At 38.3% G+C, this 26,088-nt stretch overlaps 1 protein-coding gene and 1 long non-coding RNA gene across 2 annotated transcripts; both read right to left on the bottom strand.

The window, feature by feature from the left end:
• Positions 1-7,598: 7,598 nt before the first annotated feature.
• LOC118485821 (extensin-like) lies at positions 7,599-8,810 on the bottom strand. Its single transcript, XM_035982297.1, has one exon. The coding sequence runs from the start codon at positions 8,808-8,810 to the stop codon at positions 7,599-7,601; it is 1,212 nt and encodes a 403-aa protein (XP_035838190.1).
• A 12,262-nt stretch (positions 8,811-21,072) lies between these two features.
• Positions 21,073-24,427, bottom strand: LOC118485369. Its single transcript, XR_004875670.1, has 5 exons — positions 23,807-24,427; positions 23,219-23,323; positions 22,602-22,872; positions 21,820-21,941; positions 21,073-21,630 (listed from the first exon to the last, which is right to left on the bottom strand). It is a non-coding gene; the product is annotated as an uncharacterized LOC118485369 (long non-coding RNA).
• Between the last annotated feature and the right edge of the window lie 1,661 nt (positions 24,428-26,088).

Consider the following 26,088-nt stretch of genomic DNA (forward strand, 5'->3'; position numbering starts at 1 on the left):
ACCGTAAGGGCATTTTGGTAATCTTACATAGGCTTTTAAAGGTTAAAAATAGGTTTCTGAGTTTAAAACATTAGCTTACCGTAATATTATGTAAATTAGTTTAAAAACATCAGTAGGTTATGAGTTTTATATGATAAATATAGTTTTGACCCATACTAGGTGCTAAAAACACTAAATATACGATTTAAAGGGGCTAATATGGTAAAAATAGGAAATCTAATATTTTGGTCAGTTTATAAGGTTCAAAATAATACATTTATCATTTAGGATCAGTAACCAAAAAGTTTGGCTTCAAAAAGTTATGAAAAACTCATTTTATGCATGAAAAGGGTAAAATCGGTAATTACCGAAACTAGGCTATAATCCTATGTTAAGTTCAGCTTAAAAATAAGTAAAAATCTTTAAAAATCCCAAAATATTATTTAACATCAGTAGGTAAAAAGTTTGGTGTCAGAAATCGGGTTTAGATGGGCCTTATGCTAATTACGCTTTTTAATTACTAAGAAGTCCCTTAATTACGCTATTGAGCATAACTCCCATTCTAGACCTCAAACTGATGTCAAATTTTCGGGACATGTCTAAATATCAGTAGCAAAGGTTTTAGTTCATTCACATTGCTAAAAATCTCATTTTTATGCAAAAGGGGCGTTTTAGGCATTAATGAGCATAATTACGATCAAGAGCATAAATTACAAACGATTAGGCACCATGCAATATAACTTCAGAGAGTTATACTACAATGTATTATGGTCCTAATGGAAGCTTAAAACATGGAAGAAATAAGCTTGAATGGGTCAGAACTGAAAGTCATAGCAAAAGTCAAGCTTTTGCGACTTTCGGTTATAATCTGCCCTTAGATGATTAATTGTCGGATTAGGACTGATAAAATATGTTTATATAATCATTACCGAGTCATTAGAATGTTATATTATAATTTAGAACCTCTGGTTTATTAATTTTAATCAATTTAGTCAATTCTGTCCAGTTTGACTTTTTGTCAAACTACTTTGACCCGACAATTAACCAGTCAAACGAGATAATTAGGAGACACCCTTCCAGGGGTTAATCACCTATACTAATGTGGTTTCATAACCACTTTCAATTTGATCAGTGGTTAAGCCACATGTAAACAAAACGAAAGTCAAACTAATTAGGCACTAAGTTTGACTTTTAAGTAATTAAACTAATTAAACAACTTAAAGGAGTAATTAGAAGCTTACTACAGGTCCTAGCAATCTTTTCTACACTTCAAATCTTCTCCAAGTCCTTAGCAAGCTCCAGAGCAAGTCCCAAATTTGAATTGTTGTGAATGTGAGTCAAGAACACAAGAGGAGGTGCACTTATATAGGGATTTCCATGATCTTAGATTGCTTCCAGGTGTTTTAGGAGGCTAGGAGATCATCCCAGGTGTCCAAGCTATTAATTTAAACCGACTTACAGCCCCTAGGTCGTTAAAAACTAGGTTTAAGGCGGTGGAACTGACCAAACCCGCACCTGTAGGTTGTTTTCTACATCTGGCACCCTGAGGCGGGCCGCGTAAGACTTAAGGGGGGTCTTACGCGGGCCGCGTGGACCGGGAAAGCTGGTGAAACAAGTTTAAACCTTGGCAGTTTCAGTCCCTGAACGTTTTAAGCCCCTTTTAACTTCATTTTTGGCAATCAAGGCCCTTGTGGTTAATTTCTTGGAGCCCAAGGAGGTGCAAACAAACTTCGTTAGCCTCGGGTTCGTTAAATTCCTTTGTCAACGCAAGTTTCATCAAGTTGACACTTTTAGCCCAAAGTTTAGAAAACATGCTTAACGATCTCGGAATCTCGTGAAATTTTTATCATATATTCTTGGGAGTATATTTGACTATTACGAAGCTTCGGTTTCGTTAAAAGGCCATTCAGAGGTCAGAATTGACATATTGACACTTTTAACCCTTGTAATTTATAATCTTCCGATTATTTTCACAAACGGCTTCGCATACCCAATCAATCACCCATTTAAGAATATTTTCTTCACGTGTGGTCATTCAGAGGCCCAAGTTTGGCATGTTGACACTTTTAGTCCTTTCGTTTGCATATTTTCACTCATTGTCAACTTTAGTCCTTTAAACTCAATCTTTCATATAACCGGAGTTTAGGACACGTGTCTATGTATAATTGGACACGTTTTTACGTGGTGTTACATCCTCACCCCCTTAAAAGAAATCTCGACCCCGAGATTTACTGGAACAAGTGAGGGTACTTTTGTTTCATAGTGGACTCAACTTCCCATGTATATTCGGGACCTCTTCGAGCGTCCCATTTAACCTTTACTATTGGTACATACTTTCTTCGGAACTTTTTGACTTGCCGATCCTCAATTGCTATAGGCTTCTCAACGAATTTCAAGCTTTTATCAACTTGTACGTCCTTATGAGACATAACCAGAGATTCATCGGCTAAACATTTCTTAAGATTAGAAACGTGGAACACATCATGAATTCCGCTCAGCTCCTCTGGCAGTCTTAGCCTATATGCTACACTGCCAACACATTCGAGGATCTCGAATGGTCCGATATATCTGGGGCTCAGCTTCCCCTTTTTTACCAAAACGCATCACACCTTTCCAGGGTGACATTTTTAATAACACTTTATCGCCTACTTCAAACTTTAGAGGCTTTCGTCTCAAGTCAGCATAGCTTTTCTGCCTATCCCTGGAAGCTTTTAGGCGATCTCGAATTTGAATAATCTTTTCCGTTGTCTCAAGGACTATATCAGGTCCTGATATCTGAGCTTCTCCTACTTCGGCCCAACAGACAGGTGTTCTGCATCTCCTACCATACAGTGCCTCAAAAGGCGCAGCCTGAATGCTGGTATCATAACTATTGTTATAGGAGAACTCAATCAAAGGCAGGTGGTCGTCCCAACTACCACCCAAATCCATAACACATGCACGAAGCATGTCTTCTAAGGTCTGAATAGTACGCTCACTTTGACCATCGGTCTGAGAATGGTAAGCAGTACTAAAATTCAGACGTGAGCCCAATGATTGTTGGAAACTTCTCCAAAAGTGAGAGGTGTATCTAGTATCTCTATCAGAGATAATTGCCACCGGTACTCCATGAAGAGCTACAATCTTATCGACATACAACTGGGCCAGCTTATCGGAGCTATGAGTCTCCTTGATGGGCAAGAAATGAGCTGACTTCGTCAGTCTATCAATAATAACCCATATAGTGTCATTTCCGTGTTTTGTTTTAGGTAACTTGGTTATAAAGTCCATGGTTACCATTTCCCATTTCCAAGTGGGAAGTTTCGGCTGTTGTAGAAGTCCTGATGGCTTCTGATGTTCGGCTTTAATTTGAGCACATGTCAGGCACTTAGCTACATGGGTGGCAATAGATTTCTTCAAACCTATCCACCAATAATTGGCCTTTAAATCTTGATACATCTTGTCACCTCCCGGGTGAACCGAATACTTAGAATTGTGGGCTTCCTGAAGGATTACATCCCGAAGTCCTCCTTGAATAGGAACCCAAATTCTGCCATTCATCCTAAGAATTCCATCTTTTCCAGGTGTCAATAATTCAGCGGTTGCACCTAACTTTTCATTTGGAAGATTATCTTCCAACATGGCATCTTTTTGTGCAGCCAACAGTCTTTCATTCAAATTATTCTTCAATTCAATGCTCTTTGCATTGATCCTAATTGGCTTAACTCTTTCCTTCCGGCTTAAAGCATCTGCGACCACATTAGCCTTACCGGGATGGTAGCGAATCTCGCAATCATAATCATTTAACGTTTCCATCCAACGACGTTGTCTCATATTGAGTTCTTTTTTATTGAACAAATGTTGGAGACTTTTGTGATCTGAATAGATCACACATTTAGTTCCATACAGATAGTGTCTCCATAACTTTAGTGCGAATATCACAGCACCCAATTCCAAATCATGAGTGGTGTAGTTCTTTTCATGCACCTTTAGCTGTCGCGATGCATAGGCAATCACATTGCCCCGTTGCATAAGTACACACCCCATGCCGGTGTGTGAAGCATCGCAGTAAACAACAAAGTCTTCAATTCCTTCCGGTAGTGACAAAACCGTAGCGTTGCTCAATCTTTGCTTTAAAGTCTCGAAGGATTCCTGCTGCTTGGGACCCCAGATAAATTTCACATTCTTACGGGTCAAGGAAGTCAATGGTGCAGCTATTCTTGAGAAGTTCTCAATGAATCTCCTATAATATCCTGCTAAACCCAGAAAGCTGCGAATTTCTGTAGGTGTCTTAGGTGCTTCCCAATTCATTACAGCCTCTACTTTGGCAGGATCCACTTGAATACCGTGTTCACTGACCACATGTCCAAGAAACTGGACCTTGCGAAGCCAAAATTCACACTTAGAGAATTTGGCATATAACTTCTCCTGTCGAAGCAGTTCTAAAATACATCGAAGATGCTTTTCATGCTCCATTTGGCTACGTGAGTAGATAAGTATGTCATCTATAAAAACAATGACAAACTTATCTAAATATGGTTTGCAGACTCTATTCATGAGGTCCATGAATGCTGCAGGCGCATTAGTGAGCCCAAAAGGCATCACTAAGAACTCGAAGTGTCCATATCTTGTTCTGAATGCCGTCTTTGGAACATCTTCGGTTCGAACCTTAAGTTGATGATACCCAGATCTCAAATCTATCTTTGAGAAGTAACTCGCTCCTTGGAGTTGATCGAACAAGTCATCGATCCTGGGTAAAGGATAACGATTCTTGATCGTTACCTTATTCAGTTCACGGTAATCAATGCATAAACGCATTGATCCGTCTTTCTTTTTCACAAATAAGATTGGAGCTCCCCAAGGCGAAGAGCTGGGCTGAATGAAACCTTTTTCCAATAATTCATCCAGTTGAGTTATGAGCTCTTTCATTTCGGTAGGCGCTAGGCGATACGGAGCTCGTGCAATAGGCGCAGATCCAGGGAGAATGTCGATCCTGAATTCTACTTGCCTCTCAGTAGGTAATCCAGGTAATTCGTCAGGAAAGACATCTGGATACTCTGAAATGATTGGAATATCTTCGATCTTCGGCTTCGGGTCATTAACAGTCACTTGTGCCATGTAAATGACACATCCACCCTTCAAACACTGGGATACTTTAAGAATAGACACATTGCTGGGCAATCCGTACTGTGTGTCTCCTTGGATAGTGACTGATTCACCGGAGGGGGTTTTGATAATGATAAGCTTTTTATCACAGGCAATTTCGACTTGGTTATGTGACAACCAATCCATGCCTAAAACTATATCAAAACCAGCCAATTTCATTGGCAGGAGGGACAGCGGAATAGAATGGTTCCTAATGGATATTGAACATCCATCAAGAAGAGTTGAAGCAGATTCTAAGGTACCATCAGCGAGTTCTACCTCATATTTTATGTCTAGAGTCTTAATAGGCAAATTCAATAACTTACAGAACTTATGATCTACGAAGGACTTATCAGCACCGGAATCAAATAAGACTCTAGCATAAATATTATTGATGAGGAAGGTACCTGTTATGACGTTATCATCGGTCACCGCTTCCCTTGCCTGTATCTGGAATACTCGGGCATTGTTCTTCTTAGCCTCTTCAGGCTTCTTTGCATACTTGGGGCAATTGGTCTTGATATGCCCCTTTTCATTGCAACCATAACAGGTTGCGTCCTTGATGTTTCGGCACTCAACAGACTTGTGCCCTTTCTTCTTGCAAATCCCACATGGTTTGGCCTGTGGTTCCCGGTTACACTTGCCAAAGTGTCTCTTATGGCAAGTCTTGCATCTGGGCTTGTTATCAGTCTGCCCCTTCTTGGAACCAGAGTTCCCCTTTCCTTTCTTATTCGATTGAGAGGACTGGTCATCCTCTCTTTTCCTTTCCCTCTTCAGAATTTTTCTTCGCCCTGCTCCTCACTACATCTAATGTGAGGGATAGTGATAGATCCACAACAGATCTATAGGTGGTTAGCTTATAAGCCTTCACATTTCCCTTAATCTCAGTGGCCAAACCACCAATAAAATGCGCGATGCGCTTCGGCTCAGGGGTGACTAAATATGGTACCAACCTGGACATGGAATTGAAACTTGTCACATAAGATCTACAATCTAGATCCTTCATTACGAGAGTGAGAAAATCAGTCTCCACACGCTCTACTTCGTGTTGAGGACAATAAGTGTCCTTAACCAAATCGACAAACTTCTCCCAAGAAAGGTTATACAAATGGACTTTCCCGGTGGACTGCACGAGTGCTTTCCACCACGTAAGGGCATCGCCCTTAAAAGATTGGGAGGCAAACATAACTACATCTTCCTTAGCGCAGTCGCTAATGTCTATCACCGTCTCCATCTCATCAATCCACTTCATACAATCTATCGCCCCTTTTTCTCCTGTAAAATCCCTCGGCTTACAGGAAACAAAATACTTGTAGGTACAACCCTTGGTGTACCTAGGGGTCGGCTCAAGATCTATCTGTCTTTTGGGTATACTACCCTGGTTAGACGAATGCACTGACTCACTCTTCACATGGGTGTGAGATTTAGAATGAGTTTTAGAATGAGTTTGTGACCGAACGATACTCGGCTCCTTAAACTTAGCATCAACCGCTTGAGAGACTGCAGCGGTGATCATAGCTTGTAATTCTGCACCAGTAATGTTAATTCTGGTATTGCCCTGTGCTGGATGACTGTTTACTTCGTCGGAGTCAGCCATTTCTGAATGCTATAATATAGACAATAATAGTAATTTAAATTACATATAAGTTCATTGCATTGATGATTCATTGGTCATGGTATTATTAAACCATTTAGACCTTTTCAAATCATAATATCTTAAGGCTAATAAAAATAAATGCACTATTATTGGGCAGGGGAAGAATAGAAATTCCACAACTGCCAATGTCATAAAAGGCATTTTACTTATCATTAAACTCGTCTCGAATGACACTGATATAGCTAGGGAGCTTGTCACAAGTACGAGTTGAGATTCTAATTAACGATCTCAAAAATCAGTGATCTTTTAAGGTCTGAACAAAGTTCATTGCCCTTTTTGACAAGAAGTTTATGAATTGTACTTTCATTGTCATTTTACACCTTTGCTTAAAGCCTGCATCTCAAATGGATGTCTTGGTGTATATATCACACTGATGTTTGCTAGCCAGGATTCGTATTGATCATTTTGGCTTTATATGACTTGGAAGGGTCCAAGTATCTTTTGGAAGTTTGTGTGGTTTCTCGTACCGCACAGCTAGGAATGTTAACACGTTTTCAGATGTTAACAGAGATTTATTATCTTAAAAAGGTTGTACCATTATAGCCAATTTAATACTTTGGCTAGGTTATACCTCTAAGAGTTTCTTTGGCAGATCAATTATAAATTGAAAGGAAATAACATGGTGTAATAAAATACACACATTTAAAACCAAAGTTAAAACTTCATTAGGATGAAAGCAAATACAACTGCCCTAAACGGGACTTATAGAAAAAAGACAAACTACCCTCGCAGGGGCATACAGAAATGAAAATAAGTCCACGCAGGGACTTGATACAGAAATCAAACAAATGTCCACACAGGGACATGATTACAACAAACAAGAAAATAAAACAACCCTCTATTTCTTCTTTCCCTTGATAAGGTTGGCGAGGCCTTTCATGAAGCTAGTATGCCTCTCCTTGTTCTTCTTAGTTTTATGCTCAACCTTATCCAACCTTTCTAAGATTTCCTGAGTTTGTTGCTGCTGTTGTAGTTGCTGGGATGGAGGTGATTGATATGGAGGATACTGATAACCCTGAATTGGGTAGTCAGTTGGAGGCATAGGAGGGTAAGTAGAAGGATAAAGGTGGTGATACTGAGCAGCCGTAAGATATGGGTCATGAGTTCCGTAGCCCAAAGGATATCCCGACTGGTCTCCATAAGTATTATACCCGGAAGAACCCGGGTATGTCAGAATTGGGTTATCAAATCCCACAGGCGGCATAGGTGGTGAATAAGAAGCTTGTGGAGGGTTATCCTCCGGTGCCGCGTTTGAGGGCCCACCCATCTGAGGGTCCTCTGGAATAGGGGGATAGCAACTCGATCCTCGAGGAGAACTGAAACGGAGTCCTCTTCTAACGGACATGCGGGCGTTCCTCCTTCGCCTCGGAGGCTCGGGAGGTGGTTGCGGTGGCTGCTGTGGTGGCTCCTCTACCGGGAGTGGTGGTGGAGAGACAGCTTGAAGTTGAGGATCATCTAAAGGTGGTTGAGCCGGAGAGCTACGATAAGATGGGGTAAAGAACCAGTCATAGGTAGCCATCCTCTCTTGGAAGGAGTCGGGTCCACGATAAGGAGATCCCTGAAACGGAGACCCACTAGATATGCTGATCGGGTGGCCCGGGGTTCCTGTTTGCATCTCCGGGTTGGGGTCATCATCCATCTCCATTTCCTGAGAGTAATGGTCCTCAGGGCCCAACGGGTTGTAGCCGAGAAAGTCATTAACGTAGTCAGCTGGGTTGAATTGTCTTGGAGAGTAGGGGGATTCGGAATGATGAAATGAATGAGATTGCAAAGAGTTATACGGTGGGTATGATTCATGCGAATGGTGAGATTGGTCCGAATGGTGAGAGTGTTCGGGCTCATTTGGAGCAAATGGTCCGAAAGACGGATGAAAAGATGGCGAAGAGCTGAGCGAGACTGAGTGTCTTGCCGGCTCGAAAGGTTGACCCCACATATCGCGGGAGTCGGAGGTGGAAAAAGACGCCGATGGAGTGCGTCTGTGCGATGGCCCAGCAGATGACGGTCCTCCACGCATGGGACCCTTGCCACGTCCTCTTAGTCTTGGAGGCATGATGATTAACTTCCTGTTTAACAAGAGAACAAAATAAAACAAAACATAAAAGTAACAAAGGAAAGATAAAGATGCATCCTAGGTCATTTGCCTAGACTCGTGAGTCTAAGGAATGTGCTTATTGTGTCATTGAGATTAAACACAAAAGGTTAGTGTTTAATTCGCTCAATGTTGGCTCTGGTGCCAACCTGTCACACCCCAATATTCCACGTAATACCGGTGGGCCCGGTGGGGAGTGTCGTGACGTAGTTGATATCATCATTGTCAACACACACAATAATATAGCACAACGGAAGGCTGGGTAAATAAACTATTACAAACCATAATGTCTGTCGATGTTCGAGTACAAGAAAATACAGACTGGAATATAATAAGATCCACAGGTGGATCATAAGGTACAAAGAAACAAAAACTACAGACTCCGGGTATCTATGGGATTTGCAAGATCCTCTACAACACCCTATAGCTCCAGCCTATTTCGATAAGTACCTGTCAAATCAATCTTTGGGAAAATACGTCAGTATACACTGGTAAATACAATTTAACTGACTCATTTTTGAAAACATTTAGGAAAATTGGTTTAGATGCACTAGGCACAAATCTTTTATAACTTGGGACAATCTTATTTAAAATCTTGTATACAGTTTTATATGCTTGTCATACATGTGGGGCCGGTCTGTAAGCCGGACGTGATTAACTGACTCACCACTTATAGAACCCACAAAGGAGTTATCCCCAACTTGTGGGTAAATTAATATTTAGCATTTGCATCTGTCGGGTGCATGCCTGCACCCCGTGCATAGGTTGTGGCCATTAATAACTTAAATGAGCCAAGGATATCCAGGACACGGTCGTTAACCCCCACATGTTTATGTTATCAAACAATACAGATTAAAATGGGTTATGCGGATTTATTAAATCACAATCCGACATAATAATCCCATACCCGACCAAGCGGTATTAATATACCGTATCCCAAGCCCGTATAGGAAAAATAAGTTAAACGTATTTACCTGATGTAGCAGTAAATTCCTAAGGTTCTTGAAAGATACTTTTTACTGGAAGCTATAAATCTGTATAGAAGGTTTAATTATCTAATAGGATGCTAACGGGTCTTTACTTAAGTCAAAGACTTAGACCGACTAGCTAGAAAGAAACCTTACGGACCTAACCGGTAGATTAAACGGAAACCGGGATAGAATGTGATTTAGACCCGACAAGCTTGAATACTTGTATAATATGGGTAAACTAAACACATTCTGGAAAATGAGGTTTTAATGACAAGGTTAAGCCCGTTTCGGCTATTTTACGTAAACTAGTCACGTAAACCGATCCGAACGCGTAGATGCGTAACGGGTAACCGGACAAGCTACAAACAGGTCTTAATCATTATTATGCTCATAATATGTTAATACATCAATAGTATATCAACATTTATGCCCAAAAAGCAATTTAAACCAAATAAGTCCCATAAGGGCATTTTGGTAATTTTGATGCTCATAAAAGAATTTATTTATTAAAACTGAGTTCCAGGTCTGATTAGATTAGTAAAAATATGTATTTTATTAATTTATATCAGTAGGATACTTAACATTATGGAAAATATACCTTTTATAACCAATTATGCACCGTAAGGGCATTTTGGTAATCTTACATAGGCTTTTAAAGGTTAAAAATAGGTTTCTGAGTTTAAAACATTAGCTTACCGTAATATTATGTAAATTAGTTTAAAAACGTCAGTAGGTTATGAGTTTTATATGATAAATATAGTTTTGACCCATACTAGGTGCTAAAAACACTAAATATACGATTTAAAGGGGCTAATATAGTAAAAATAGGAAATCTAATATTTTGGTCAGTTTATAAGGTTCAAAATAATACATTTATCATTTAGGATCAGTAACCAAAATGTTTGGCTTCAAAAAGTTATGAAAAACTCATTTTATGCATGAAAAGGGTAAAATCGGTAATTACCGAAACTAGGCTATAATCCTATGTTAAGTTCAGCTTAAAAATAAGTAAAAATCTTTAAAAATCCCAAAATATTATTTAACATCAGTAGGTAAAAAGTTTGGTGTCTGAAATCCGGTTTAGATGGGCCTTATGCTAATTACGCTTTTTAATTACTAAGAAGTCCCTTAATTACGCTATTGAGCATAACTCCCATTCTAGACCTCAAACTGATGTCAAATTTTCGGGACATGTCTAAATATCAGTAGCAAAGGTTTTAGTTCATTCACATTGCTAAAAATCTCGTTTTTATGCAAAAAGGGCGTTTTAGGCATTAATGAGCATAATTACGATCAAGAGCATAAATTACAAACGATTAGGCACCATGCAATATAACTTCAGAGAGTTATACTACAATGTATTATGGTCCTAATGGAAGCTTAAAACATGGAAGAAATAAGCTTGAATGGGTCAGAACTGAAAGTCATAGCAAAAGTCAAGCTTTTGCGACTTTCGGTTATAATCTGCCCTTAGATGATTAATTGTCGGATTAGGACTGATAAAATATGTTTATATAATCATTACCGAGTCATTAGAATGTTATATTATAATTTAGAACCTCTGGTTTATTAATTTTAATCAATTTAGTCAATTCTGTCCAGTTTGACTTTTTGTCAAACTATTTTGACCCGACAATTAACCAGTCAAACGAGATAATTAGGAGACACCCTTCCAGGGGTTAATCACCTATACTAATGTGGTTTCATAACCACTTTCAATTTGATCAGTGGTTAAGCCACATGTAAACAAAACGAAAGTCAAACTAATTAGGCACTAAGTTTGACTTTTAAGTAATTAAACTAATTAAACAACTTAAAGGAGTAATTAGAAGCTTACTACAGGTCCTAGCAATCTTTTCTACACTTCAAATCTTCTCCAAGTCCTTAGCAAGCTCCAGAGCAAGTCCCAAATCTGAATTGTTGTGAATGTGAGTCAAGAACACAAGAGGAGGTGCACTTATATAGGGATTTCCATGATCTTAGATTGCTTCCAGGTGTTTTAGGAGGCTAGGAGATCATCCCAGGTGTCCAAGCTATTAATTTAAACCGACTTACAGCCCCTAGGTCGTTAAAAACTAGGTTTAAGGCGGTGGAACTGACCAAACCCGCACCTGCAGGTTGTTTTCTACATCTGGCACCCTGAGGCGGGCCGCGTAAGACTTAAGGGGGGTCTTACGCGGGCCGCGTGGACCGGGAAAGCTGGTGAAACAAGTTTAAACCTTGGCAGTTTCAGTCCCTGAACGTTTTAAGCCCTTTTTAACTTCATTTTTAGCAATCAAGGCCCTTGTGGTTAATTTCTTGGAGCCCAATGAGGTGCAAACAAACTTCGTTAGCCTCGGGTTCGTTAAATTCCTTTGTCAATGCAAGTTTCATCAAGTTGACACTTTTAGCCCAAAGTTTAGAAAACATGCTTAACGATCTCGGAATCTCGTGAAATTTTTATCATATATTCTCGGGAGTATATTTGACTATTACGAAGCTTCGGTTTCGTTAAAAGGCCATTCAGAGGTCAGAATTGAGATATTGACACTTTTAACCCTTGTAATTTATAATCTTCCGATTATTTTCACAAACGGCTTCGCATACCCAATCAATCACCCATTTAAGAATATTTTCTTCACGTGTGGTCATTCAGAGGCCCAAGTTTGGCATGTTGACACTTTTAGTCCTTTCGTTTGCATATTTTCACTCATTGTCAACTTTAGTCCTTTAAACTCAATCTTTCATATAACCGGAGTTTAGGACACGTGTCTATGTATAGTTGGACACGTTTTTACGTGTTGTTACACTGGGATAACAGGGATATCACCATCAGACCCAGTCACTTGTGGGAGTATACTCTCGGTGATAGGTGTTTGAGAGGAACTGGTTTGTGTCTGAGTAATACCAACTGTATGCAACAGGGGTGTTATGGATGGTGGTAATGTAGGGGTGAGGGTAAAGGAGTTGAAAGAGACATGTCCTTGGGATCAGGACTGTGGAAGATGGATCCGAGTGGGTCCAGAGCTTCATATTGTGGGGTCCCTGTGTTTACAACCTGATCCTTTTGTGAGGATGCAGGAGGAGTTTGTGGCAAAGGTGGAGATCTTTCTTCCAACTGCTGTGAAGAAGTAGCTGCAGTGGTTATTGGTGACTTTTGTGCTGTCACTGGCATTGACTCTGGGATCTCATCTTCCAGAGGTGCCTTTGTTTTGGGTTTGGGGGGCTTTCTGGATGTTTTCTTTTTGGTCTTTTTGGTGGTGGCAGGTATGGGTTTCAAAGCGGTGGGTGTGCTGCTTTGATCACCTGGAGCAGTGGGCTCAGCAGCCGATACCTGAGGAGCAGTTTCATCTGCTAAATTCTGCTCAGGCACCTCTGCTTTTGTTTTTATCAGTGCCAACATTCTAGAGAATGTTTCAGGCGTTAAACCATTTATTTGAAAGTGAGCACCTTGTTTAGGCAATTCTGCATCTTCCTTTACAAATTTTTGTTTAAAATAATAACTCAGAAACCTTGGAAAGAGCATAAATGCTTTATTATCAACATTTTTTACCAAATCATCAAAAATCTCCTAGGAGTAATTGTAATCTTTATTATTTAAAATAGCGTATCCCAGACATTGGATTTTTAATGGTATTTCATTAAAAGAGGTTGTTTTATTTGAGACACACATTAAAAGAGTGTGAAATAAAAACCTGGGTGCAGGAGGGAAATAGCCTTTTTGTAAGGTATCTCTTGTTGGTTGTACTGCATACCCTCTTCCCAGAAAATCAGTTTTCAACTCGTCTTTAGATAAAGAAGTTTTACCTTTTTGATCATCGAGTTTAAAGACTTCTGAGATTGATTGTGGAGTGATTTGAATTGTTTTACCCTGTATGGAGGAGTTGATGGTTGTAACAATGTCTCCTTGTTTTTCAAGGGTAGCATTTTTCCAGAACTCCCTCTGGGTTTGTATGTAGATGGGAGCATCTGCTGTAAGCAAAGTTTTGTACTTTGACATAGTTAAGGTGTTGATGATGGAGTCTAAGATGTTGTTGGATGTGGGTTTTGTGAGAATACCCAAGTAGTTGTGAGGAGCTTTGTATGGAATTTTGTTCGGTTCAGCAGCCATTTGAGTGGCGTCTTTAGGAGCGGATGAAGAAGATGATTTTGATTTTGACTTCGATTTTGATTTCGTCATTTTTGATGAAGAAGATCGAAGAAAGTTTTCGTGAAGAAGAGTGGGAAACTGCTTTGAGAACAGAATTTTTGGAATTCAATTCGACAGTGTGAGCCCCTGTTTGGGTTTAATCAGGGTTTTATTTTAGGGAAAAAGTGAATGCTGATGTGGCAGCGGTTATAACGATCTGACGACTAAAAACTGACCACGTGCCAGCCCCTGATGGAAAAGTAAATAATGGAGGACAGTTGTTTTGGGAGCCACTGATGAAACAAACATCAGTGGTTACAACAGTAATAAATGGAACAGTGGGTGATTTTTACCATCAGTAGATGCTTTTACTACATCAGTGGATAGCATATCAGTGAATAGAACACTGATTTTGTACAACAGTGCTTATCAAGAAAATGAAAGAGCAGGGGTTGACTTTCAGCAGTGGACAGACTTTAGAAAGCAGATGTTGAGGCACGACATCAGTTAGGGGAGGACAGTGGTAGAAAAATGAAGACCATTAATACAATAACTGTTAGTGCAGCAGTGTTTTAACTTTTGACAAATAATGTTAGCATCTGCTTGTTCAGATATAGGAATTGATTTTGTTTTGTTTTGTTTTGTGTAAACACAATATCATGTCCAACATCTGTTGAGCTTCAGAAATGCTATGCTTAACAAAATACATTTTAGATGTGGATCATCAAGTTTAAATTGTCAGTAGTTATCTCAGAAATCTTTGTTCAAGGTTTTGCCACATGTTCATTATTCCTGACAGTGGTTTAGCATCCTAGATGATGAAGACTTTTCTACTAAGGCTACTCATTTTGTGTCTAATTATTTGAACTAGAACATGAGTATCTCAGTAGTTCAAAATCAATTTGCAATCAATTTTTGATCTGTGATAAACTAACTTGAGCTTGACATGACCTTGACATGTGTACCATTTCCTTTTGATCAGTTTTAGGAAAAGTAATTTCACACAAAAATAAGGAAATTACATCCTGACCAGAGATGAACTTTTTACTATAAAAAATGAGTAAAAGTACAAAATATATTATATAAAAAATAATATATCTGGTTTTATTCTGAGAAAAACTTTTGTAAAAATTTTGAAAATAACATCAAAAGGATCTGGTAACTTTCCAAATAAGCTCATGATCATATCATTCTCAAGTTATTTTGACCACTGTTTAGGATCATTTTCTTGTCAATTGATTGTAAATTCTTCTTTTAAGGTTAATCACTGGAGATGCCATTGTTACCTGAACAATTCCTGTATTGATGAATGCACACAGTTGCATGATGACCATTGTTTACCCAACTTTGGACTCATAAGTGTTTTATGTTTATACTCTTTTTCTTTTGGCTTCAAAAGTTTTGAGATAAGCACACTTTTGAGTTTTGTTCATTTTCTTCTTCCCTTTTTACCCTTCCCATTCATAAGTAATAAAATACTTACTGGGAGGTTTTTAATGAAAGAATACTCAATCCAAAATCATTTTCAGCAATGTTTTGAGAGATCTAGCCACATTTGTACATGTTTTATTACCAATTCTCACATTACGTATGATTTGGACTGTTTTGACCCCAGATTTTCTTAATGTGTTTTGACGATGTTGATTTGGTCCCTTTGAGGATTTTCAACCTGCCTTTTAACACATAAGATTTCATGACTAAAGTTTTGTTTCCCTCTTTCTATGTTAACAAAACACTAATGTTTATATGAACATAGGTTTCGTTAATCTGAGGTTCATACTTAAGTATAAAATATGATGAAATCATCACAAATTTCATAACAACAGTTGAAATCAATTTTGACTGAAGATTATCATACCATAGTTACCAGATATGTCTTCAGATCTGAAAATTATGGGTGATTTGTGTATGACATCACTTGTTGTTTGAAATTTGTGGATGTTTTGACATCTTGGTTGTTTTACAGAGTATCTGATCCATCATTTTGAATATGATTTCTCGTTGCTCTGTTTTTCAACTAAATACAATCAACCTTAGTATCAATGAATTTTGAGCTGAACTGTTATGTCAAATTGATTGTTAGATCGAATTTGACTGTCCGAGCTCTGATACCAATTGTTAGGATCGGAGGCTGTCATGATTGTGCTCATTTGTATAATTTTGACAGAACAATGAATATAACATAAGATTAAGTGCAGCGGAAATGAAAACAAACTTTGTGAACACAATCAGAAGAGAAAATAGTTTGGTAAACAAATGCTTCTCATTAAGTTGAATGATTGAAATAATAAGCAAATGATTACAAGCATGCTTACAGAACTAAGCTCCCCCTCAGCCTGATACCCCAAGGTTAGTTGCACAAGATGAAAGGATTGGACTGAAGAAGAAGAATCCACTCAGTCAATCAAATGTAACAGTACAGGGTACTGTTCCATTTATAGGCAAACCAAACCACTGAAGCATCTAAGCTGACGTCACCATGATAGTGACATCTAACAACCTATAAACGTTGTTCTATACAAACTACTGATGTGTAACAACTGATTATAAGTACAATACACAATAAGAGATAACTACTGCTTCACGTTCCGCTGTTGTAGCCTGAGCACTGATGTTGAGCATAAGTGCTTTCTTCAAAGGTGATCAGTCCTTGAATGGGCAGTGCTTGTGTCTTCAGCAGTACTTAGGAAACGACAGTAGATAGAGCAACAGTGTTTGTCTTCAGCAGTCTTTAACGATTCATCAGTGTTTGGTTCATCAGTTGTTATAGTGAGCAGTACTTAAGATCTATCAGCTGTTGGATTACCACTGTCAAGGGGAAATCCAAGTGTAAACAGCTGTTTATTATGAGTCCACTGTTGTGATCTGGTTTTGGCTTTCATTATCTGTTCCTCTGGTAGGGTTCAATCCCAACAGGTTGTTTTGTCATCAACCGTAAGAGTGGCCGGCGGTGGAACAGAGGATCCATCAATATTGGCCGATAATTTGTGATGGGCAACCAGTAAATTCATGTGATTTCTCCAAACAAGATAATTAGTTGATGATAGTTTGATGGGAGAAAGATGAGGAACATTGGTGGAATTGAGATCTCCTGAGGTAGCCATTTGAAAAGAGAAAAAGAAAAGGGCTACTAAGCCTCGGAAGCGTCCGTATGTTTTGTTAAAGCGTCCATGTCCTAGAAGCTGACACGTGGCATTTTGCATGTGGGCCCAGACGCATCCCAATACGTCTTTTTCTCTCTCCTCTCTCTCTTCTCTTTCTCTTTCTCTCTCTTCTCTCCCTCTTCTTTTGGCCGAGGCATCTCTCTCTCTTCTCTTTCTCTTTCTCTTTCTCTCTTCTCTCTCCTCTCTCTCTCTCCTTTTTCTCTTTCTCTCTCCTCACTCCTCTCTCTCTCTCTTTTCTCATTCTCTTCCCTATTGAGTCAAAGGGTTACCATGCACCAGAGTACATAGAATCTGGAACTGTGACAACAAAGACTGATGTTTATGCATTTGGAGTTGTTCTTTTGGAACTGATTACAGGAAGGGAAGTTGTGAGTGAGAATGATGATGGGGAAGAAGTTATGTTGGCTGAACAAGTTATTGCATGTATGGTTGATGAAAAGCCGACAAGTATTTTAAGTGAGAGGAGAGAGAAAGAGAAGAGAGAGAGAGAGAAAGAGAGAGGGGAGAGAGAAAATGACGCATTAGAAACTTGCCCGACTCATCCCGTACTCCAAGGACGCATCCCGTGTTTGAAGGACGCATCCCGTGCTTGAAAGACGCATCCCGTGCTTGAAGGACGCATCCCAGAATGGTCCTTTCAAGGACGCATAAACATGTCGGACACGTGTCAGCTTCTAGGACATGGATGCTTCAACAAAACATACGGACGCTTCTGAGGCTGAGTAGTTCTTCCAAGGACGCAGGAGGGTGACAAATTTGAAAACACACTTGGTCAACCAACATTTTGGTAATTTTACCAAAAGAAAAAGTGAAAAAGAGGATTCGTAGGAGGGAAAGGGGGCAGGCAACTGGAGGGTGACAAATTTGAAAACATACTTGGTCAACCAACATTTTGGTAATTTTACCAAAAGAAAAAGTGAAAAAGAGGATTCGTAGGAGGGAAAGGGGGCAGACAACTTTTTGGGAGAAAAGAGGGAATAAACAATAAAGTTTAGGCTGATAGTCTGATACCATATGACAAGTTTAGAATCAATCACACATTTTGTGGATGCTTTGCATTCAGAAGGGTGACAAATTTGAAAACACACTTGGTCAACCAACATTTTGGTAATTTTACCAAAAGAAAAAGTGAAAAAGAGGATTCGTAGGAGGGAAAAGGGGCAGGCAACTTTTTGGTAGAAAAGAGGGAATAAGCAATAAAGTTTAGGCTGATAGTCTGATACCATATGACCAGTTTAGAATCAATCACACCTTTTATGGATGCTTTGCATTCTTTATATAACAAACAATTATCCACTATATAAATAAGCAACATCTTTAAGCTTTGGGTGGTTGTACCCTTGGCTTTGGGTGGTTTTCAAAAAAAACTGAGAATTTTACTTTTAAACCCAATTCTTTCTATTTGTTGCAAATTTAACTTACAAAATTGATTTTGTTCACTTTAAAGCCAAAACTTTTCTTCTTTTACAATTTAACCTCACAATTTTTCTACTTTTCATCTTTCGCAAATTATCCACTATATAAATACGCAACATCGTTAAGCTTTGGGTGGTTGTACCCTTGGCTTTGGGTGGTTTTCAAAAAAAAAATGAGAATTTTACTTTTAAACCCAATTCTTTCTATTTGTTGCAAATTTAACTTACAAAATTGATTTTGTTCACCTTAAAGCCAAAACTTTTCTTCTTTTAGAATTTAACCTCACAATTTTTCTACTTTTCATCTTTCGCAAATTTTCGATTTACATTTCGTACTAAATTTTACGAGTTACCACGAAGCAACGTGCTTGCGTGGTTCCACGTTTTTACGTTTTGTTCATAATTTTGCGAGTTAACACGGCACAACGTCCGTAGTTCATGGTTTTTACGTCTATTGTTTTTCATCTTACAGGTTCGTCACAACGCATGGGTCATTGATCAACTTAGTTATCAAAACACTATAAAGAAGCAACATATTTATGCATATATGTGTTATAATCTTGGCTTTTGGGGTTTTCAAAGAAAAAATGGTTATGTATATGGTTGTTGAAACCTTGGCTTTAGGGGTTTTTCAAAAAAAAAATGATTTTTTTTACTTTTAACCCAAAACTTTTTGTCTTTTGCAATCTATCCTCACAACTTTTTTTACTTTCAACTTTGGTCCTTTATAGTTTTCATTTTCCGCAAATTTTTCGCTTTATGCTTCGTTCTAAATTTTGTGACTTAACACATCGCAACGTGCGTATTTGGTTTAACGTTTTTACGTTTCGTTCTAAATTTTACGAGTTTACACGACTCAGCGTGCGTGTGTGGGTGGGTGAACGTTTTTACATCGTCTATTTTTTTTCCCCGTTTGATAGGTTCAACATAACATGCGGGTCCTAAATCGACTTAGTTATAATTAAATAATCCTTGCCGCATTGCGGCGGGTCGTAATTCTAGTTACACAATTATTTTCTTAAATTGAAGTGATAGATAATGAAAAATAAAGAAATAAATAAATACAATATTCACTAAAATATATACGGATATTTTCATTTAATAAAGGCTAAGGTTAGTGTAGCTAACCAATAAGCATCGAGATCCATCCCACTTGTGAAGGATTCATAAAGCACTTATAAATGAAGGGATGCACGTAATAGATACAATTATTTCACAAGTAAGATACACATATGTAAATGATAAAAATACTTTCAAGTGCTATGAAAAACTTTATTGTTAAGTAGCAGGCCATCGCAATTAGTCTATCTTTGTCATAACAAAATACCTAATGACCTTTTCTTGATATTAGATAGGTTTTTGGAAGGTTATTCTAGAACACACTATAATTATCCAACTTTTACGAAAGGTGTGCCTCTGGTCGAACTCTCGGCGTTGATAATATAACATGATCATCATAGATGGATCTCGAGATGTATATTCTAAGATCGAACTCTCGGCGTTGATGAAAAATGTTATCACAAAGATCTAAAGAGCCAAAGATAGATTCGCATATTATCAGTATCACAATTTTATCTTTAATGATAACTTTTCTTTATAGTTTATAAAGTTACAGAGTAAAATATCAAAACGGTCCCGGAGTATAGGTCAATTTTGCCACTCTGTACAAAAATGAAATTTTTTGTATCTGTGTCCCTGAGGGTTTTTTTTTTTTTTTTGTCATTTTCATCCAATTGGCAAACTCTGTTAGAATTTTCTGTTAACTTCTTCCCCTTTTTGTCGTTATTTAATTAAAATATATTATGGCATCAAATGATGATAAGTGTCCAATAACCTAAAACTAAACCCACTACATCACCACCAAAAACCTAAACACCCCCCCCCCCCCACAACCACCCAAAAACCTAACCCCCCCCACCCCACCAAAAAACCTAAACCCACCACCCCCCCCCCCACCCACCCCCACCCCCCCCCCCCGGGCAAAAAAAACCTATACCTCACCAAAAAACCCCCAAAAAACCTAACCCTCCCCCCCCCAAAAAAAAACCTAAAAAAACCTAACCCTCCCCCCCCCCCCAACCAACACCCCCCAAAAACCTAAAAAAAAAAAACTAAACACCCACCCCCACCCAAAACCCCCACCCAAAACCCCCACCCCCTCGGCAAATTTTTTTTTTTTTTTTTTTTAGGGTGGGTGATGTGGGGAGGGGGGTGGGGGTTTAGGTTTTTGGTGATGGTGGATGTTTAAGGTTTTTTTTTTTTTTTTGTAGTGGGGCTTTTTTGTGTAGTGGGTTTTTTTAGGTTATTGGACACTTGTCACTCTATAAATCCTTCTTACACTTCTTACAATTAGGATCCTTTGTACTTGATCCTAATCCATAGTTATATAACTTAGATATGAAATATCTATAGTGATAACTTTTCTTTATATAGTTATAATAGATACTAGTTTTATACACCACGCGCGTTGCGGCGCAGCCGCAACGAAAGCGGATAGTTCTTAGTGTGATAACATGTACATAAACTCACAACTCATAACGCTCATAACGCAATTGTGCAGCGTGCGAAACCGAACAGTTCTTGGTGTGATAACATGAACGTAAACTCATAACGCAATTGCGCTAAACCGAATCATTACATTACAACTCATAACCTGAATTATTTTTGACCCAACATTGGACTCGGGTTTCTATCATAATCATTGCATCTTTGCAATCATATTAACAAACTACCTTCCTACTTGTGATTAATCTTTAACTTGTTATTCATCTTTTGTAAACCCTCCTCTTTGCAATCATATTAACAAACTACATTTTTCCTACTTGTGATTAATCTTCTGTAAACCCTCTTGTAGCTATCTCCAGGTCACTGTAGCTATCTCCAGTCCATTGTAGCTGAAAAGTCGAGCTCTTCAAATCTTTAGTTCATCTAAATCAAGGCAGCTATAATGACAAAAGTCTAAAAGCACTCAAATGTGGTGCAGTTTGAGCGGGGCGAAGAGAACGTTGACATGGCCCTTGCGAGCCAATGCCATGGTAAGTTCCTCTTGGGACTCCCAACTCGTCCCTCAACGCAAAACGTTCTAGTCAATGCCTTCAATTAACTCACAAACATGATAACCACCTGCGAATATTTTGTCTAGCTTAACATTTTTGGTACACCAGCAATAAACTTAACCCTAAAGTAACATTCAAAAACCTCTTAGAAAATAGACAGGAACAAATTTAATATTTAAAATGAAAATAAGTTTTTTCTTTATTTTCTTCTTTTATCGTAAAAAATATAATAACAAACAAAAAGCCTAAGACAAACCTGATGCCCCACAGAAGCTTTTACAGGTTTATAATCTCCAACTTTACAAACATAAATCACGTTATCAATTGAACACGTTGCAAATGAGACATTGTTGTGCCAATCAACATCAAGAGTAGGTACTGCAATGACAACATTGTTAAAATCATATGTATAATAATTAATATAAAAGAAGTGGAAAACCCATCTATAAATTACTATATTTCATATGGCATGAAATTTATATTGTTGCTTCCATTCTCCAGTTTCGCTACTTAAAATATAATCTTCTTTCATTGTTCCATCTCCAAGAGAATATAGCCCTTAAATTTTGTTAATGTACTAACCAACTCAATCTAGAAAATATACAATTGGTTAAAAAAAATAGCAGCACGTGACCCTTCTCATTGCTACGTCTATAAAATGTTCTTTTTATATATTTTAAATTTAGGAAGGGTAGACGCAAATTGACCCGTTGTCTAGTTTGAAGTGAACAAAATTAACTGTTGTCAATTTGAGTTGATCCAAGTGATCCCATATTCACAATTTCCTTTTTGCCCAAATTAGCCGGTTTAGGTACTCTCACTTAATTCATTTTTATTTTGTTTTTTCAACTTTTGAGAAATAGAGTATTAAAGCAACCGTTGCCAACCTGGTTTGGTTAACATGTTGTGGGCTGCCGATGGATACTGAACCAGGCCGATAATGTAGTCAAACTTGATTTAAGTGAAGTGTCACACAAAATAATCTAAAACAATATGTAAACTAATTAACTATGATGATGGTTTCGGATGCGTTGATACCTCTCTTATAGCTGCTTAACAATCTGTCCAAAGTCTGTCCACGATGACTGCTCTTTTGGATCGAGTTGATCATGTTTGACCCGCTTTGCCTTGAATCCTACTGTCCCATATATGATCCATAACAGCCCCGAGTAGCACCGGTTAACTCGTTACCATCGTCATTCTTCACCAACCGGCAACTTCAGGCTGGGTTGAATCTAGTGTCGGTGATCGGAATGGTTGCCAAGTGCACCATGAAGACTGCAAATGCTTTTGGCAGTGGTGCCAACACCTTCATTTACATAAATTTTTAATCATACTATTTGTATTTCTTTATTTTCCATTATATAAAAGAAAAAATGGTAGGTGTTGGTTTAAAAGTATTAATTAAATCGTGTAAAGATTACTTCAAATAGTCATTTTCTCAACAGCTACATATATTTATATAAAAGAACAGGTGGACCAATATATTTTTTTTGCGACAGGAATATCGGTTTGGTTCGGTACCGATAGGATATGTATATGTATAACTGGTTCGGGTCCGTTATGCCCGTTTAGTCCCATACGTGTCTCACTAAATAATCTAAAACAATATGTAAACAAATTAACTATGATGATGGTTTCGGATGGGTTGATACCTCTGGGAAAAAAAATAAGAAAAGCAAAGGCAAGGATCTGTTGAAATAAAAATGTCCCTCCAAGAATCCAAGAGTCCAAAGTTGAAGCATGGCCTGATCCTGAACCTACAATAAATAAATGGATTTGTTCCTTCAAAAATGAAAGGGGTTTTTATCAATACATTGTGACTATAACTAATTTTTAGTTGTAACTTGTAATGTTGTTGGTGTTTTTCATCTTCAATCTAGATGTTTGCTAGTTTGTTGTACTATATTTTAACAAAATTCACTTTGCCGTTTCAAATGTCAATTACCTAACAACTATTGGTGTGAATATGTCATCAACACTTATTTGATCATCTGAAGTTCTTTTTTTTTTTTTTTTTTTTTTGTTTAGGCATAATTTAGCACAATATTTTTCAATATCACAATAGAATTGAAAAAAAAAATGTATGCATTTTCTCTTTGGCATAATATCAAACAGTTGGTATGCATAAACAACCACACAAATGCTTTTAAGACAGAACCAGCAAAGAACACCCATTTTCAAGAATAACATTTGTAAGAACAAAAGAAGGAAATAAGCTTATAACTTGTTAAAACACTCACCCATAACTAACACTGAAGATTAACGGTGGAACCTAACCGACTTCGTCGGAGCACCGATTCATGTCACTGAGGTTGTGGTTGTTCAAGATCACCTTCAAGTATCTCATTCTATCTCTAGATTGTCCGATGAGAGTCATGGGCACACTCGCCGGAACCCTAGAACCCGCAATCGTCACTGTCGCCTTCACCGACGACCGATAACATTATCTCCGGCAAACTATGACTGTGGAATGCGCATCCACCACCGCCTTCTACAATCGTTACCCACGTCAAAACCACCACAGCATCACCGCTAACCTCGTCTACCGCCGCCTTATACCATCGGTTCACGCGTCTTAACCACCACAACGCACCACCGGTCTGACGGAAGGCCAAGAGGGTTGCCGATGGGAGATGATGGTCGGTTCCTCCATCTCCGACGCTCCTCTGTCTCTCTCTGCCGTGGTATAGGTGCGCTTTCTCTCTGTATCCATCTCTCTAATCTGGATGCGGTGGAGGGCGAGGTGTGAAGTACGTGTAAAGGGTTAAAATGTAGAATCCCCATATTACCCTCAATGAACTGTTCATTCAGTTTTTTTATTATCATATATGAATCTGGATGCGGTGGAGGGCGAGGTGTGAAGTACGTGTAAAGGGTTAAAATGTAGAATCCCCATATTACCCTCAATGAACTGTTCATTCAGTTTTTTATTATCATATATGAATGAATTAGATATAAAATACAGATGTTTACTCCAAATTCTAGAATTGTAAAAGTTGTTGAATGTTTGGTGGTTGTTACCTTGATTCCCATGATGGAATCAGTTCTAGGTTTGGTTTGGTATCACATGGATGATATCACTCTTAACTAGATTGCATCATGATTCATGTTTGGTGTTGGTGAGCCTCAAGAGGCAAGGGCCAAAGATACAAATAAAACAACTTTAAAGGGTTTATTTTGTCATAACGTAGAACTTACATGCGCAATGATATACGATTAATTATTCAAAATTGGTTCTTAGTTGTTCTAGAAAAGAAAAAAAACAAGTTTTTAATTTCAAAATTGGAAGGTTTAAGGGTAGTGGTGATGTCATGTTGGTTGTGACTAGTGGTAGCATCGGTGTTCCCTTTGTCTACCCCCGCTACATCACCGACTACTTCGACGTCTTCCTCATCCGCTGAAGCGAAAAAGAGGAAGTCCGGATTGTTCTATTGGCGGGGTGTTCGGTACCAAGATTTACCGTTTGTTTCAAAGTCACTAGATATAAATAGGGATGAGTTGAGAAAACAAGAAAAAAAAAATTGACTCCATAACTTTTTTAATGTTTAATTTATATTAACTGATAACTAGCCAGACCTTGCCATTACTTTTGGGCACGGCATTTTAGGATTTTCAAAAGTAGGCTCCACCACAAAGGCACCCTCCTTTCGACATGTGTATTTTATAGGTGGTAGATGAGTCACTTAGCCGACAGCAACACTTGATGTAAGAGCTGAACAACCGGTACTTTATAATATTGTTTAGTCGATGCAGCCTTTACTGACATGCGTCTTGTTACTGGTGTCAGCTTACTCAGCTTAGGCAGTACTTTGTAATATTGTTTAGCTGTCTTAGCTGACATTAAAATATTGTTTAGTCGACTTCGTTGGTGCTTTATGATATTGTTTAGCTGGTGTAGCCTTTCTGACATGTGTCTTGTTACTCATGCTGGCTTAGCCGGTACTTTATACTATTGTTTAGCTGACTAAGCTATCAAAATAGGTTACGTGGGTGGCTTTTCAGACATTAGGCCACGTCTCTTTGTCTGCTAAATTGCTGATCTATCGGCTTCAAAAGACACGTGTCGAAACAAGAGAACCTTTGTGGTGGTCCCCACTTATGAAAATCCTAAAATTTAGAGCCCAACTGAACCGATTAAATGGTCAGCTAAGGGTTGCGTGTCACACTCTGATTGACTGATTTAGTTTGAAAAGCTAAAAACTTCTCTGTAGTTTGTATGACTTTTGGTCAATTTAGATTATAAACTCTTATTTCACTCTTTTTGAGCGACTGCAGTATACATTTCTATCATAAAAGAAACTATCGCATGATGCCATGAAATTCAAATGCCTACTAATGTCCTCTTAAAGTAATGAATCAATAACGAGATTTGCGACATGTTCAATCTTATCCGTTAAATAATCAGGTTAAATATCTTCATGTATTTGCATTGGTCATGCAAAGACGAATCTCTTTTGGTTGACTTGTAACTTCATAATGCTCTGATTGCAATGTAGTTTTTTTGAAGTTTGAACGTTCAATG

The sequence above is a fragment of the Helianthus annuus genome, chromosome 13 (genome assembly GCF_002127325.2).
Source record: "Helianthus annuus cultivar XRQ/B chromosome 13, HanXRQr2.0-SUNRISE, whole genome shotgun sequence".
Lineage (NCBI taxonomy): Eukaryota > Viridiplantae > Streptophyta > Magnoliopsida > Asterales > Asteraceae > Helianthus > Helianthus annuus.